Source organism: Littorina saxatilis, unplaced genomic scaffold, assembly GCF_037325665.1.
Source record: "Littorina saxatilis isolate snail1 unplaced genomic scaffold, US_GU_Lsax_2.0 scaffold_927, whole genome shotgun sequence".
In the NCBI taxonomy this organism is placed as follows: domain Eukaryota; kingdom Metazoa; phylum Mollusca; class Gastropoda; order Littorinimorpha; family Littorinidae; genus Littorina; species Littorina saxatilis.
The window spans coordinates 25001-40000 of NW_027126423.1; the positions used below are offsets into that span (position 1 = coordinate 25001).

At 44.5% G+C, this 15000-nt stretch overlaps 1 protein-coding gene and 1 long non-coding RNA gene across 3 annotated transcripts in view; one reads left to right on the forward strand and one right to left on the reverse strand.

Moving 5' to 3' along the window:
- LOC138954859 (prion-like-(Q/N-rich) domain-bearing protein 25) overlaps positions 1-15000 on the reverse strand; it is a 23323-nt gene that overhangs the window by 5337 nt on the left and 2986 nt on the right. For both annotated transcript variants that reach the window (XM_070326621.1, XM_070326619.1), the window contains exons 4-5: positions 409-549; positions 1-63 (exon numbers count right to left, since the gene is read on the reverse strand). The exon at positions 1-63 is cut by the window's left edge and continues 39 nt beyond it. In XM_070326621.1, coding sequence (XP_070182722.1) covers positions 1-63; positions 409-549 — 204 coding nt within the window. The remainder of the gene's footprint in view (positions 64-408; positions 550-15000) is intronic.
- Positions 10775-12939, forward strand: LOC138954858 (uncharacterized). Its single transcript, XR_011451984.1, has 2 exons — positions 10775-11816; positions 12854-12939. It is a non-coding gene; the product is annotated as an uncharacterized lncRNA (long non-coding RNA).

A 15000-nucleotide genomic window follows, 5' to 3' on the forward strand; every position in this document is an offset into this window, starting at 1 on the left:
CGTTGTCATCACTCACACAGTCCGCGTGGTCAGAACAGTCCTCGCCTATCTTCGCTTGTCTTTCTGGGGGAGAAAAGTATGCAGCAGCACTGATCAACACCAAGTTAATCGCTGTTTGTTGCTATATCAAACTTCAACATTTTCAAGTTCTATTCATATAAAGGCTCAGTCGATCATTACCATAAAAACATCCCTCTACTTTGACGCATGGCCAAAACCAACACCATAACAGCTTTTTGCACAGAGTGATAGGTCGAGGTTGTCGTAAGCGTTATGTTTTATCCGAAATTAAACGCTCTAATACCTCAACTTTCTCATTGTTTTGATTGTCTAAAATAATGTAATTCAGAGTCAGCTGTTTTGTGGTACAAAACCGAAACACAAAAGAGAAACCAAAAGAACTCTTACTGCATTCATTGCTCATGAATGCGTTATTTGACTGCCAGTTGCGGTATCCCGGTGTGCATGAACATAGCGAGCTGGTGTTGCACGCCGCCCCTGTGACGCATTTGTCTGCGTTGCTTGCGCATGTCTGGCCTGCTTGGATCACTGAAACACAACCACTCAAATCGAATAAATCTATATATAGCAGTGCAATATATGCAGTGAAGTACCTGGATGGCTGAACACAACCAATCAAATCTCTCTCTCTCTCTCTCTCTCTCTCTCTCTCTCTCTCTCTCTCTCTCTCTCTCTCTCTCTCTCTCTCTCTCTCAAAGCCCCCCCCCCCCCCCTGGCTTAAGCATGTACCTCTCAAACGCATTTTTTTTTTGTAGTCAAGTGGCGTACCAGTCTTTTTGTGTAATTATCTCCTGCCCGACCCAGTTGCCTCCCCTGTCTATTATCTTCCCCTGACCCAAGTTGTGTCTCCCGCTAGGATTATTGTGTGTTTACTATCGTAGGATAGACTCTTGACCGGTTTCCTTTCTAACCTCTTATCTCAGATTTAGGTGGTCGTTATGTAATGTGCTGCCAGCCTGTCTGGGTAATCGTTGGACTCGGCGTTTTGTCAAGTGGGTGTCATTTCTTTTGACAGGGTGGCTTGGAGGTTTTAGTCTCTTACCCCTCTCCCCCTTCTTTGTAACTGGTTGTAATATAATGAGCCTTATCCGGTGTGCGTAATATTTCCGGTGCGTGACACCTCTGTAACGATTTCTGCCTCTTTAACGATCCCTTTCATTTGGCGTCGGCTTCGGAGACCGGTCTCTTTTCGAGGAATGCAAACTGTGAAAACTACATCCTACAATATGTGTATGTGTACTTGTGAATCCTTGAAACCTGTGATCTTGTGAATCTGTGCCATTCTCCTGCTTCAGCTTTCTGTGTCTGCTTGGCAGTGCGTTGTCTAACGTGGTGACATTGTGTGACATTGTGTGTTGTGGTTGTGACCTTGCGCTTTTGACAGTGACTGTGCATTACCGGCTGCTCCTTTCATAACGTGCGCCGCGCTTGTGTATCGGCGGGTTCTTCCATAGACCTTTAATTTTTACCATAGCCCTGCTGGTGCTGTTTTAACAACTAGTTTCATAACTGCTCTTAAAAACTCTGCTTGTGATAGTGACTGTGCAATACCGGCTGCTTTTTTAGCAATCTGCTCCGCGCTTGTGCGTCGGCGGTTGCCTCCCTTAGACTTTTACCATAGCTTTGCTGCTGTCTGTTTACCTTCTCCGGTCAGCCCGGATTTTTTCGTTGTTGTTGTTAACCTTTGTTTCTTTGGGTCGTGAGCTGTCCCCGACTACGCTCTTACCTTGCCTTTTAGTCCTGGGTTGCTAGACCGGTTTTTTTTTTTTTTTTTTTTTTTTTTTTTAAATAGCCCTGGTGCTGTACTGGCCGTGTTGGGATGAGAGTGCAATAATAACATATGAACAACACAGAGCTGGACTCTACAGTTTTTAACTGCTCTATCATGGCGGAACTGCCATTAGACTCAACTCGGTTGTGCGAAAAAGATTGGTGGAGCCTCGGGTACCCATCAGAGATGTCTGGAACATCGGTTGAGTCGAGCGTGATCGCCTCCACGACAAACAATAACAGCCCAAATCAAAACAACAACAAACGCTCCGCGAAGGTCGGTCCGGGGCGTCACCGTGACGTCAGCCGCGTGGCCCAGGCCGGTGAGCTAGGTGGGCCAGGCGAGACAGCATCGCCGCTAAAGCGCCCGCGCGCGGTCAGCGATAGTGACGAGGAAGAGGAGGGTAGGAACGACCCCTCCTCACAGTCGATACCGGAGTGGGACGTGTCCCCTACGGCAGAGGGACTAAAATTAGCCAGGCAAGAAGAAAAAGCGTACCAACTGGCAAAAAGCAAAAAACTGCGGAAACGCAGGAAAACAAATAAAACTACCCACTCAGAGAACAAAACTCAGTCTAACCCTGTTAACACAGACATCAACAGCCAGGCAATTCAGGAAATACCCCCAAAACCAACTCAAAATCAAGAGTCAGAAAAAAAGCAGTCAGAAACCCAAAACCAAAACAAAAAGTCAGCCAGGAAAAGACTGTTCCATGAAAAATCACCCCCACCCCTGACTTCCTGGAGTTCCCTGTCATCATAGAGGACTTGAGGGAGGGCCCGGCCACCCTTCATGGACTCGGCCTCCATCTGTTTAAAACTCTCAGTGTTGCGGTGGGAACCATCCTGTCGGTGCGTAAGCTCCCTGGTGGTCGCGTACTGGTAGGGTGTGTTTCCCCCGCCCAGCAACAAAAACTGATCGCACGGTCCAAGATCGGTGGAATAACCATAAACTGTTTTGCCCCCGAGGCCACTACCGAGGGGGTAATCAAAAGAGTCCCCCTCTCCCACTCGGACGGGGAACTCATGGAGATGAACATCTCTGTCCGAGTCAGGTCAGACACAGGTGGCATCATAGAAAAAGGAAAAAACACAGTTAAAAACATGACCAGACTAAAAACAAAGGATCAGAAACCATCCACAGCAGTACGCATAGTTTTTAAAGCTGCAGTCCTTCCCGAGTGTATTGTACTCGAGGGGGAGATATATGGTGTAGAACCATACTCAATGCCAGCCAGACGATGTGGCAAGTGCCAAAGACTAGGCCATCTGAAGTTTCAATGCCGGAGCAAGAAACCCACCTGCGCCCGGTGTGGTACCCTCGGTCACGAGGGTAAAGACTGTGTGAGAGACAGACACTGTATCAACTGTCAAGGAGAACACTCTGCCGCCTATCAGGGTTGCCCCGAAATTAGGCTGAGAGTTGAGGCAAACAGAATAAGGGCCTCCTCCTATATCCCGTACGCTGAGGCTCTGCTAAGAGCCCGTAAGCAGAAGGAACAAAAACTAGTAAAACAGCAAGGTCCGACCCTCCCCTCGGAGAAGAGGGATGACTACTGGCGGGCGCCTGTCACTCGAGCCTCCACACCGCGCGAGGGCTACGCCTTCGCTGCGAAACGCGGCCAGGCGATAGACCACGCCCCCTACTAGAGTCGATAGGCGGTGAGACGGCGATACCGCCTTTCTCCCAACGGCCGCGCCCCCGACCTAAACCCAGAACCCTTAAGCCAAACATCAAACAAAAGCACCCGAAAGACACACACACACAGACAGAACAGTACACCAATACAGAACCAACACAAACACTCCCGTACACGGACACGCAGAAAGACGACCTCACTACACAAATACTCACTAGGGTCATGAAAGAAGTGGAGGAGGGGATACTTAGCAAGATCCAAGCAGAGAGACGTAAAGCAGAAGAAGAATTAGCGCAGACACTCATACAGAAAATCTATACCACAAAGAAACACGTCCCACAAGAGCAATCAGAACTCCAAGCATTCTTGGAACAAACTTTGATTTTTATGATGCAGGCAAAACAACAACAAAACCCAAACGCACTGATAGACTCACTAACCACAATCTACAACTCCATCACAAAGTTAAATATCACCCCCATCAAACCTGATGACACAATGTTGGCCCTAGGCTCGCTGGCTGGGGCAAGAGATCTGACAATAAAGGAAATCTTACAGTACAAAATGACCCTATAATGGAGCACACCAGATACCAAGTTTTAACCGTTTTATTTTTAACCTCCCTAATTCACCCTTCAATGGAAGGACCAGGCACAGGAAAAAATCAAAACCTGAGAATCATGCAGTGGAACTGCAGAAGTATCAATACTACAATCAGTTATCTGAAAGATTTTCTATATAATGAATCATGTGATATATTGGCCCTGCAGTCAACCAATGTCCACTACAGCAAATTACCCAAACTAGATGGCTTTTATTACCCACCAGTAATTGACATTAAAAACAAAGGGAAATTAATAAAGGTCGCCACTTATATTAGATGTGGACTATCCTATGACGTTGAGACTTCACCAGTCTCATCTGAAGAAAATGTATGGTCCTGCCTGGTTCAGGTGCATATGAAAGGCAGCAAAAACCTAAATGTCTTAAATATTTATTATCCTACAGGCTGTGCGAAGAGTGGTCGAACCGCTTGGATCAGTAACATCTCTCACAAAAACAAAAACTGGCTGATAGCTGGAGACTTCAATGACAGGCACGTAATGTGGGAACGAGATTACCCCCCAGGGAAAAAAAGCTACCTAGCAGACTGTATTATGGACTCGGGCTTTCAACTGTTAAACGACGGGGAGATAACTAGAATACCGGACAGTCACGTCTGTAAAGCTTCGGCGATTGATCTGACTCTCATTAGCAATTCCCTATTCTTGCAGACAGACTGGCATGCCTTCCCTGACACGCTTCACTCGGACCACATAGTCATCTTAACCTCTATTCATAGCTCCGAACCAGACAAAATAAACACCCTCCCACAACAACCATATTCCTATAATAAAGCCGACTGGCAACATTTCCAACAAGTATTGAGTGAAACTAAATTGGAAGACGTTAGAAACGAAGTCATTAACATTTTTTATGAAAACATACGGACTAAAGTATTAACAGCAGTCGACCTATGTATTCCAAAGAAGGTAAATAAAGTTTTTAACGAAGCTAAGGTATCTTCGTGGTGGAACGAAAAATGCAGCAAAGTGGTTGAGGCTAAGAGAGCACGCATTAAGGCCTTTTCACGAAACCAGAACAGTATAAATTATAACCTCATGAAAGAGGCGGAGAGTACGTGTGCCCTGACCATAGCTAAAGCTAAACTGTCCCATTGGGAGGAGTTTGTAGACTCATCCGTCAAAGATTATAAGGATTCTGGTAAAGTTTGGAAAAAATTAAAACGTCACAAGAGGCGGACTAGACTACCGGAGAAACCCCTGACTGTAAACGGAACTAAAACAGCTACCGATTTAGACAAGGCAAATGTGTTAGCAGAGACTTTTTCTAAAGCCAGCCAATCAGCCCACCTAAATCCGGATGATTTATTTTTCCGCACACAAATGGAGGAGGAATTCAGCGATCCCCCCAGTGACAACTCCAATCCTATAAATAGTCCCATTACGTCAAGGGAGTGTGGCAGGGCAATAAAAGAAATAAAGGACGTTAAAAAAGCATCAGGAGTAGACATTATATCTTACAGATTAATAAGTAAGTTCCCACAATCGTTTATTAACATTTTAGCAGATTTTTATAACTTTATTTGGATTAAAAACACTATTCCCCAAGCCTGGAAACACGCACAGGTCGTAGCTATTCATAAACAAGGTAAACCTAAGGATGTGCCAGGTAGTTACCGCCCCATATCATTAACTCCCCACCTAGGTAAACTCTATGAAAAAGTTATAAAAGAAAGATTAGAGTTTTACCTGGATAAACATAAAATCATCCCCTCATGTCAGGCGGGCTTCAGGAAAGGCCGATCCTGTACAGACCATATTGTCAAACTAGTGGAAACTATGAAAAAAGCATTAGTGCATAAAAGCCACGCCCTTCTTGCCATCTTCTTTGACATAAAAAAAGCTTATGACTCAGTGTGGCACGCTCGCCTCCTAACTAAATTACAGCGTATTGGTGTCACCGGGCGCCTGTACCACTTCATAAAGAGTTTTATCTCTGATCGTGAAATTTCAGTTAGAGTTGGCTCCGCTACATCAGCCCCACAGAAGATAGATATGGGGGTGCCCCAGGGTAGTGTGATTGCCCCAACTTTATTCATGATAATGTTACACGACATAGATCTTGTGGACGTGGGAGGAGCCACCATTATGCTATATGCCGATGACTTAGCCCTGGTTGACAACACAAAACCACGTATCCTAAGTAATAAAAAACCAAATATGACCCCCTATCAAACTAAAATAGATAACCTGGTAGAGTACATGAACCTAAACGGATTCCTACTGGCAGCAGAAAAAACGGTCTTTATGGTAGTCTCAAGGCAACAAAAACTGGATAAATGTAAATTAAACATAGGCGAAACAATCCTATCCCCCAGTAAACAGGTGAAATTCCTAGGCGTCATTATCGAGCGGAACCTATGCTGGTCACCCCACATTCTACACCTAGTAAATAAGGCGAATAAAACAATCAGCCTAATCAAACTTTTAAGAGCAGAGCCGTGGGCTTGTGGCAAAAAGATCATGACAGACATAGTTAGAGCCCTCGTCAGGTCTAGGCTCACTTATGGCCAGGAGGCTTTCTTCACGGCACCGAAATCTGTTTTAAAAAAACTAGATACAGTAGAACTAAAGGCACTGAAACTGGCCCTCGGCACATGTAAACACGCTAAAAACAAACTTGTTTACAAAGAGGTAGGCTGGACAACACTACAAGAAGAAAGGACACTGCGCGCCGCTCAATACGGTGTGCGCTCATACACCACTGACAACCCCACAAGTGAAGTCGTACGAGAATCCTTCACCAAAAACACTCGTATTCACATGGAGACATTAAAAGAAAAAACTAAAACCATCTATGATAAGACCACACCTCTCTGTGATTTTGTTAAACCACTACTTACTGGTAGTAACATCACCCCGGAAAACATAGTAAAAAAAACCCACAGGTATACCCCCCCTGGTTACTGGAGGCCCCAATTATAACAGGCTCCCTTCACCCAACAGCCACTAAAGTAGACAACCCCCTTTTATTAAAGTCAATCGCCCAACAAGAACTTAAAACAACATATGTCAATTATTTACAGATTTATACAGACGGATCTAAACTACAGGACGGCACCGTCGGCTGTGCCTTCGTTATCCCCGATATGAACACTGTAAAACATTACAAATTGAACCCCAACATCTCAATCTTTTCCGCTGAACTATTCGCCATCATTATGGCACTTACGTTTGTTAAGGATTTACATAACAAACCAGTTGCCGCGGTGATTTGCACCGATTCCAAATCGTCTTTACAAGCCATGCAAGGAAAAACTAACAACCGTCTAGAACTCCAAAACGAAGCACTCTTCCTATCACATCAAATTATAACAGCTGGGACAGACCTGAGATTCCTATACGTTCCGTCCCATACGGGCATAAGAGGAAATGATTTAGCCGACAAGGCAGCCAAAACAGGTACAGAGCTACCGGATGACTTTATCATCAACATTAAATTTTCCAAATCTGAAGCTTACGCTAAAATAAAAAAGACATTTTTTGCAGCCTCGCGAGTCAGCCTGATGGAACATTCTCATTTCCCCCCCTCCCTCCCGGCCTCCTGAGAATGTTCCACAGAACCCGCACCGAGGGCTGTATCCATAACCTCTTCCTGCACCACTGCGAGTGCGGAGAAGTTTTTAGCTTTGAACACATCTTTCATAACTGTGATTTTAACAAAGTAAATTTTAACACAGTGCATGAATACCAACACACCCACAAGCTCACACCAACACAATTTCTGCATCACCACACAGAACTAGGCTGGAAACACAGTTCCCTGCTTCTTAAGTGTATTTACAAGTCAAACATAGCTAGATGGTTTTAACCAGTGCAAATAATTTTAAGAGAACTCAATTTTTTCTCGGTATTGGGATGCTGTTTCCCAATACGGATACCTGCTTTTAACCGGTATTAATCAAATGTGGCTCTGACTTTTATAACTTTTAAACATCAATTGGATGAAATAAACACTCGTTTTTATCGTCCCATCCCCCCAGAATACGTATGTGGATCCCACCTATATTCAGGTGATACAAAGTACTCGACCTTATCCAATATTAACAGATCCTCTTAAATATCTTATCACCCCCACTCCCGTCATCCTCCCTCTTTTAACCAGCCCCACCTTTTTTGTTTTTTTTTGTTGTTTTTTTTGTTGTTGTTGTTGTTGTTGATCGTATAAACCAATTCATGTCCAATATAGGCAATTAAGACCTGACGGACAATAAGCCCCTTAAATTTCTTCTTTCATTTGGCAGGCAATCTTAAGTAGAACGCCCCCCGTTGTCTGACACCTAGGTAGCCTCCCTATTGGCTATCGGAATTGACCAGCCTTTAAAAGACTGAGCATTTAGACTAGAGGAGAGGACGCGATTAGTGAGACCGATCATTGAGTGAGCTGGGTGCTGCTCATATGTTGTTGTCGTGAAAGTGTCGAACCTCTGCCCAAATTTGTCGCGAAGTTGTAATCGGTCGACGTGTGGTGTTAAATTCCGATACCTGTGCTCTTGTGTTTACTGTTTCAAGTGTGCTCACTGAGGAGAATCTACACTGCTTTCTGGTGTCTACTTTCTGGTGTTTGCTTCTGGTGTACGTTAAAGGCACAGTAAGCCTCCCGTAAACCATCACAGAGCTCCCCGAGCGTCTAAATACAGTACAAGCATACTTTCATTTGAACGCTCACCGAACGGGAACATCCTGGCTGCTTTCTGTCGAGCGTGAGACATTTTCCAAGAATTTATTTTCGTAGACTTGTTCCGTTAACAACAACGGCGCCTCGTTTTTGCGCTAGACCTAACTTTTAAAATCTAAATAATAAATTGACAGCTTGTTACACAAACATTCTTTAATCATAAAAGAATTCGTTTTTCATCAAGACAAGATCAGAACAATTCGAAGTTGTGAAAGTTTAAAAAAAGAAAAGCCCGGAAGCAGGGTCACGCAAGGGTCGTAGCAGACGACGGCCGGTTTATCAGTGCAAATCGCCGTTCCTCTCAACAGTCAAAAGCCATCGCTAGAGTTCTTGTGAACCACAGCCGTTGTTTCGTGCATAAAAAAACGTGCTATTGTAGATAAGCTCACGTCGAGTCGCATTCAAATGACTAACTATGACGACTGCATTGTGAAAAGGGAAAACTGGATCACACGGGTTCACGATGGCTCAGGGGTAAGATAAACCACGCAAAAATAAATTCTTTGAAAATTGTTCGCTCTTTACGGAGGGCACCTAGGATGTTCTCAATTGGTGAGTGTTTAAATGAAAGGGTGTTTGTACTGTGTGTAAAAGCCTGACCGTATCTGTGATGGTTTACGGGAGGCTTACTCTGCCTTTAATTAAAAGTCACGTTATCGCAACCTCTGTCTTGGCGTCTCATTTATGCTTCCTGGCCTATTTTCCCCAATTCCACTACACCCTATCACATCTGGCGCTTGCGGAGCAGGATTCAGGAAGTAGAGACGCCGTAGTTTAACACCAGAAAGCAGGGGTAGCAGTGTAGGAGGTACTCGGCGTATCCAAGATGGCGGTCGACGGGGTTCCTAGACCCCAGTGGCAGATGTTCTCCCCTCCCAGGCTCCCCCTCTTCACTAGCAGCAAAGATGGCTGTCTGCTAGACGACTACGTCACAGAGGCTCGTCGCATCATTGCCCACTTCAACCTGGAGGCGCTGGGCGGCGAGGCTGCTGAATGGCTGATCCAGTCACTTGCTGGGCCTGCCAAGAAGGAGATCAACCTGCACCCCCCTCAGGCGACTGCCACTGCCAACTTAGTCTTGACCATCCTGCAGGACACGTTTGGGGACCACGCCAGCATTTCCACTCTACTGGCGTCGTTCTACAGCATCTGCCAGAGTCAAGAGGAGGGCATTCTCTCATATGCCCACAAGTTGCAGGCTCTGCGGGACAAGATGAATGCTGTTGTTGCCGGTACGGTTTCCGATGCTGCACTTCGTGATCGATTCATGCACGGACTGTTCTTGCCTGCAATGAGACGGGACCTCATGCGTTTTGCGAGAGGGCGTGAGGCTGTCACTTTTGCGGCAGTCCGTGCAGAAGCTCTCAGGTGGATGAGGGAAGATTTCGAGGTGGTGGCGAAGCAACAAACGGCTGTTTCTACACAGATGGGTGCAGAGTTAGGCAGACTGCAGGTCCCAGTCAACGAACTCGCCGTCAGCTCAGCAGAGCTACGCGCTGCCCTGTACCAACACACGCCAGCTGCCTCACGACAACAAAAGCCATCCGCGAAGCCACGTTGTTGGCTTTGTAACCGCCACGGCCATCTACAGAGCAGGTGCCCTACCAAGCATCATAGAGGTGAACAACTGCTGTCATGGAGACAGCCAAGTGAGAAACGCGTGAGTCATCAGTCAACATCCAACACGCAACCTCTCCGTGAGCAAAGCTGCCAGACAGAGGAAGAGCATCAAAATGTGACACTGCCAGTCCCCGTGCAGCTACACGACACTCAGCAGGTCACATTTTGGGATTCCATGCTCAATCTTGCCCCTTTACCCCAAGTCCCTGCTACCCCAACGTTCCCGGACCGAGGCACTGTCTGCATCGCACGCCCTGTCTTCCCCCCACCCGTCCAGCCTCATCCGGTGCAGCCAGCGGCCCCTGCACCTGTTCTACAGGCCCAGGGGCTTCCAGTGCCAGTACTGCGAGTCCAAGACCAGCCTCTGGCTAGAGACCCAGAACCTCTGGTCCCTCCTCCAGCTGATGTGCATGTGCGCCGCTCACAGCGTATACGGCAGAGATTGTCGTCGTTCTGAGCAGTCATGGGATTAACTTGATTTTATTTATTGTGAACAGTCAGGAAAACAATGTGCTGCTGTCATGTGGGCAATGTGTCATTTGTGAGACTTTTCGTGTTCTGCTAAGAGACTGTGTACACTATGATTATTGATTGCCTGTTGTATTGTGTCTTGTATGAATGGGTTGGGTGACTGTGCGTGTCATCCGTTACTGTTCCTGATTTTATTTGTTGTTTCACTTGGGTGAACTTGTGTTTGATTTATAGATGTCATTTTCAGCTATTCCCGAGGCGCTGTACCTGCGAGGACGCAGTTGGTATAGAGCTGGGGGGGATGTAGTCAAGTGGCGTATCCAGTCTTTTTGTGTAATTATCTCCTGCCCGACCCAGTTGCCTCCCCTGTCTATTATCTTCCCCTGACCCAAGTTGTGTCTCCCGCTAGGATTATTGTGTGTTTACTATCGTAGGGTAGACTCTTGACCGGATTCCTTTCTAACCTCTTATCCCAGATTTAGGTGGTCGTTATGTAATGTGCCGACAGACTGTCTGGGTAATCGTTGGACTCGGCGTTTTGTCAAGTGGGTGTCATTTCTTTTGACAGGGTGGCTTGGAGGTTTTAGTCTCTTACCCCTCTCCCCCTTCTTTGTAACTGGTTGTAATATAATGAGCCTTATCCGGTGTGCGTAATATTTCCGGTGCGTGACACCTCTGTAACGATTTCTGCCTCTTTAACGATCCCTTTCATTTGGCAGGCAATCTTAAGTAGAACGCCCCCCGTTGTCTGACACCTAGGTAGCCTCCCTATTGGCTATCGGAAGTGGCCAGCCTTTAAAAGACTGAGCATTTAGACTAGAGGAGACAACGCGATTTATGATACTGAGCTGTGTGCTGCTCATATGTGTCGGTTGACGTGAACGGTCGACGTGTGGTTGTAACTGAATTCCGAAACCTGTGCTCTTGTGTTTCGCGACTATCGTCAGCAGCAGGTTTTGTGTTCCTTTTACGTGTGCTCACTGAGGAGAATCTGTAAGTAACTAAATGCTTTATTCATTCCTTATGCTGTATTCTTTCCTTATGTTTCATTTGATGCTATGATGTTTGCATATATGTACATTTTGACGCCATTTTGATCTATCAGAGAGATGTGCTTTCTAGATCAGTTTCTAATCACTTTCATGATTTGACGCTGAAATTGAGCGTTAATAACTTCTAATATTTGATGACCAGTTGTTCTAAAGTTGTTTTAGAGTCTTGTGAATTAAAGACTCGTAAGAGAATCAAGTAAGGCAGACTCGTTCTCATTTTCCCGCCAGTTCAATGGGCTTTGTTTGGGGAAAACACATATACACATTTTGTACTAGCATTCCACTGGGCTAAATAATGTCTAGCACATAAAACTCGCGCGTGTATCGTAACCCATGTGTATCGTTGCCATTTTTCCCCATTTTATCACATATTATTTCTGGAGATCAGTAAAGTCTGAGTAGTAGTCGGTTAAAAGCCCAAAGTTAAGCCCTCAGTGCCATTGGCCCGTAAAGCTACCTATTTACGATTTAGGCGCAGAAACCCCTACAATTGATGAACGGGAATTATGGTTGACACATATATTTTGGGTAATGAACTCGTATCATGAGTTATCTTTCTTATTCTTGTCGTTATTATTCAACTCGATGAAGATGTGTCTTCATGGCGATGAACATACTTAATAATAACAATTATTTTGCAGTTGCGGTTCATGCAGTTGGTTAATTTATGTAGAGCATTTTCCAATGCAAGGCTTAGGCCTAAGGGAAGATGTTGGTTACTTCCCTTGACATTAGCTGTTGTGGAGTTGTTTAACTCACTGTGGATTCTCTTTCAGAGAATGCTGTGTCTGCAGGATTTTGGCTGTATTGTTACTTGTCTATATTTGTCATGATTATTTTGACAAATGATACAGTCATACATTCATAGGTTTATTGTGGAATGTATGTATGGTTAGGATGCATTGGTATGAATGGTGCGTTTTACTTGTTATGCCATGTACTTATATTATGTTTTCTTTTCTTTTCATGTGTCATCAGACACTGCTTTCTGGTGTCTACTTTCTGGTGTCTACTTTCTGGTGTTTGCTTCTGGTGTACGTTAATTAAAAGTCACGTTATCGCAACCTCTGTCTTGGCGTCTCATTTATGCTTCCTGGCCTATTCCACCCCCTTCCACTCCACCCTATCACATTTTTTTTTTGGGGGGGAGGGAGGGGAGGGGGGGTGCATCTGGATCATCATGAAATCCGAGGAGAAATCGCACCTCTCACCCCCTCATCTCTTCATTGCCTATGCAGCTTGCTGTCGAATTTACCTTTTTCGTTCAAGGAGAGGCTTCCTTTCCCTCCAGAAACATCAACAAGTCGCGTAAGGCGAAAATACAATATTTAGTCAAGTAGCTGTCGAACTCACAGAATGAAACTGAACGCAACGCCATTTTACTCGTAGCAACGTCAGGCCACCGCTCATGGCAAAGGCAGTGAAATTGACAAGAAGAGCGGGGTAGTAGTTGCGCTAAGAAGGATAGCACGCTTTTCTGTACCTCTCTTTGTTTTAACTTTCTGAGCGTGTTTTTAATCCAAACATATCATATCTATATGTTTTTGGAATCAGGAACCGACAAGGAATAAGATGAAAGTATTTTTAAATTGATTTGGACAATTTAATTTTGATAATAATTTTTATATATTTAATTTTCAGAGCTTGTTTTTAATCCGAATATAACATATTTATATGTTTTTGGAATCAGCAAATGATGGAGAATAAGATAAACGTAAATTTGGATCGTTTTATAAATTTTTATTTTTTTTTACAATTTTCCGATTTTTAATGACCAAAGTCATTAATTAATTTTTAAGCCACCAAGCTGAAATGCAATACCGAACCCCGGGCTTCGTCGAAGATTACTTGACCAAAATTTGAACCAATTTGGTTGAAAAATGAGGGCGTGACAGTGCCGCCTTAACTTTCACGAAAAGCCGGATATGACGTCATCAAAGACATTTATCAAAAAAATGAAAAAAACGTTCGGGGATTTCATACCCAGGAACTCTCATATCAAATTTCATAAAGATCGGTCCAGTAGTTTAGTCTGAATCGCTCTACACACACACACAGACCCACGCACATACACCACGACCCTCGTTTCGATTCCCCCTCGATGTTAAAATATTTAGTCAAAACTTGACTAAATATAAAAAACGTTCAGCTTTAAAGGGGCTTCGCCCCCTTGCAACGGGCCCACCAAGGGGGCTTCGCCCCCTGGACCCCCATCTGTATCCCCCCCCCCCCCCCCTCGTACTTACCTAGTCCGGCCCTGTGACCGTATTGTTACGACAGGATCAGTGAATGAAGCGTTCCCGCTCACCACGGAACTTAGATATAGCTTCGTGACGTTGTTATTGCTTCAAATATAAAAGCGTCTTTGACAGCAGTAGACAATTATTTGTCTCTATAGTTTATCTGCGGGCTTTCAATTTTTTTTAATCGTAAGAATGCGTCCCATGTTCATCGAGAGACAAGTTCAAGGATGCGCAATATCCCCCTAACGAGGCAGGGAAAACATGGGGGTATAATTTAAAGAAAAGATATGCTTATTTGACATTTTACATTCAACTACATTCAGGGGCAGCATGCAGCCACAAAAATGAAGACAGTGTCAAGTAATACGCAAAATATACGCTAATTGCAGACATAATGTAACTTCCATGCATACGACATTTTTGTGAAACGCGTCAACAGTAACTCTCGCATTTAAAGATAATTTTTCGTAATAATCGTCATTAAGGTGTCTTACTTCAGTTTTTAACTAATACATGAATACAGATTCCAGACCTAAAATTAAAGTAACGATTTTAGAAACTTCATTTTTTGAAAAAAAGTTGGACCGATTTGGCGACAATTTTTGAAAACGTCCCATATAACATCATGATTGCGAAATATAAAGTTAACTACCTGGATGGCTGAAAACAATCAATCACATCAAAGAAATCTATATATATATAACAGTGCGATACAATGTGATTTACTTGACACCACACTCTAACGCTTCCTTCAAATACTTAAACAATCAAATGTGTTTCCTTCGGTACGACAACTCAATCGTCTCCAAGGCTTCTGGATCTTGGACTTCGGAAGGGCTTTGGGTATGGGGCATTTAACTATTCCTGGTCTTTGGGTAAAGG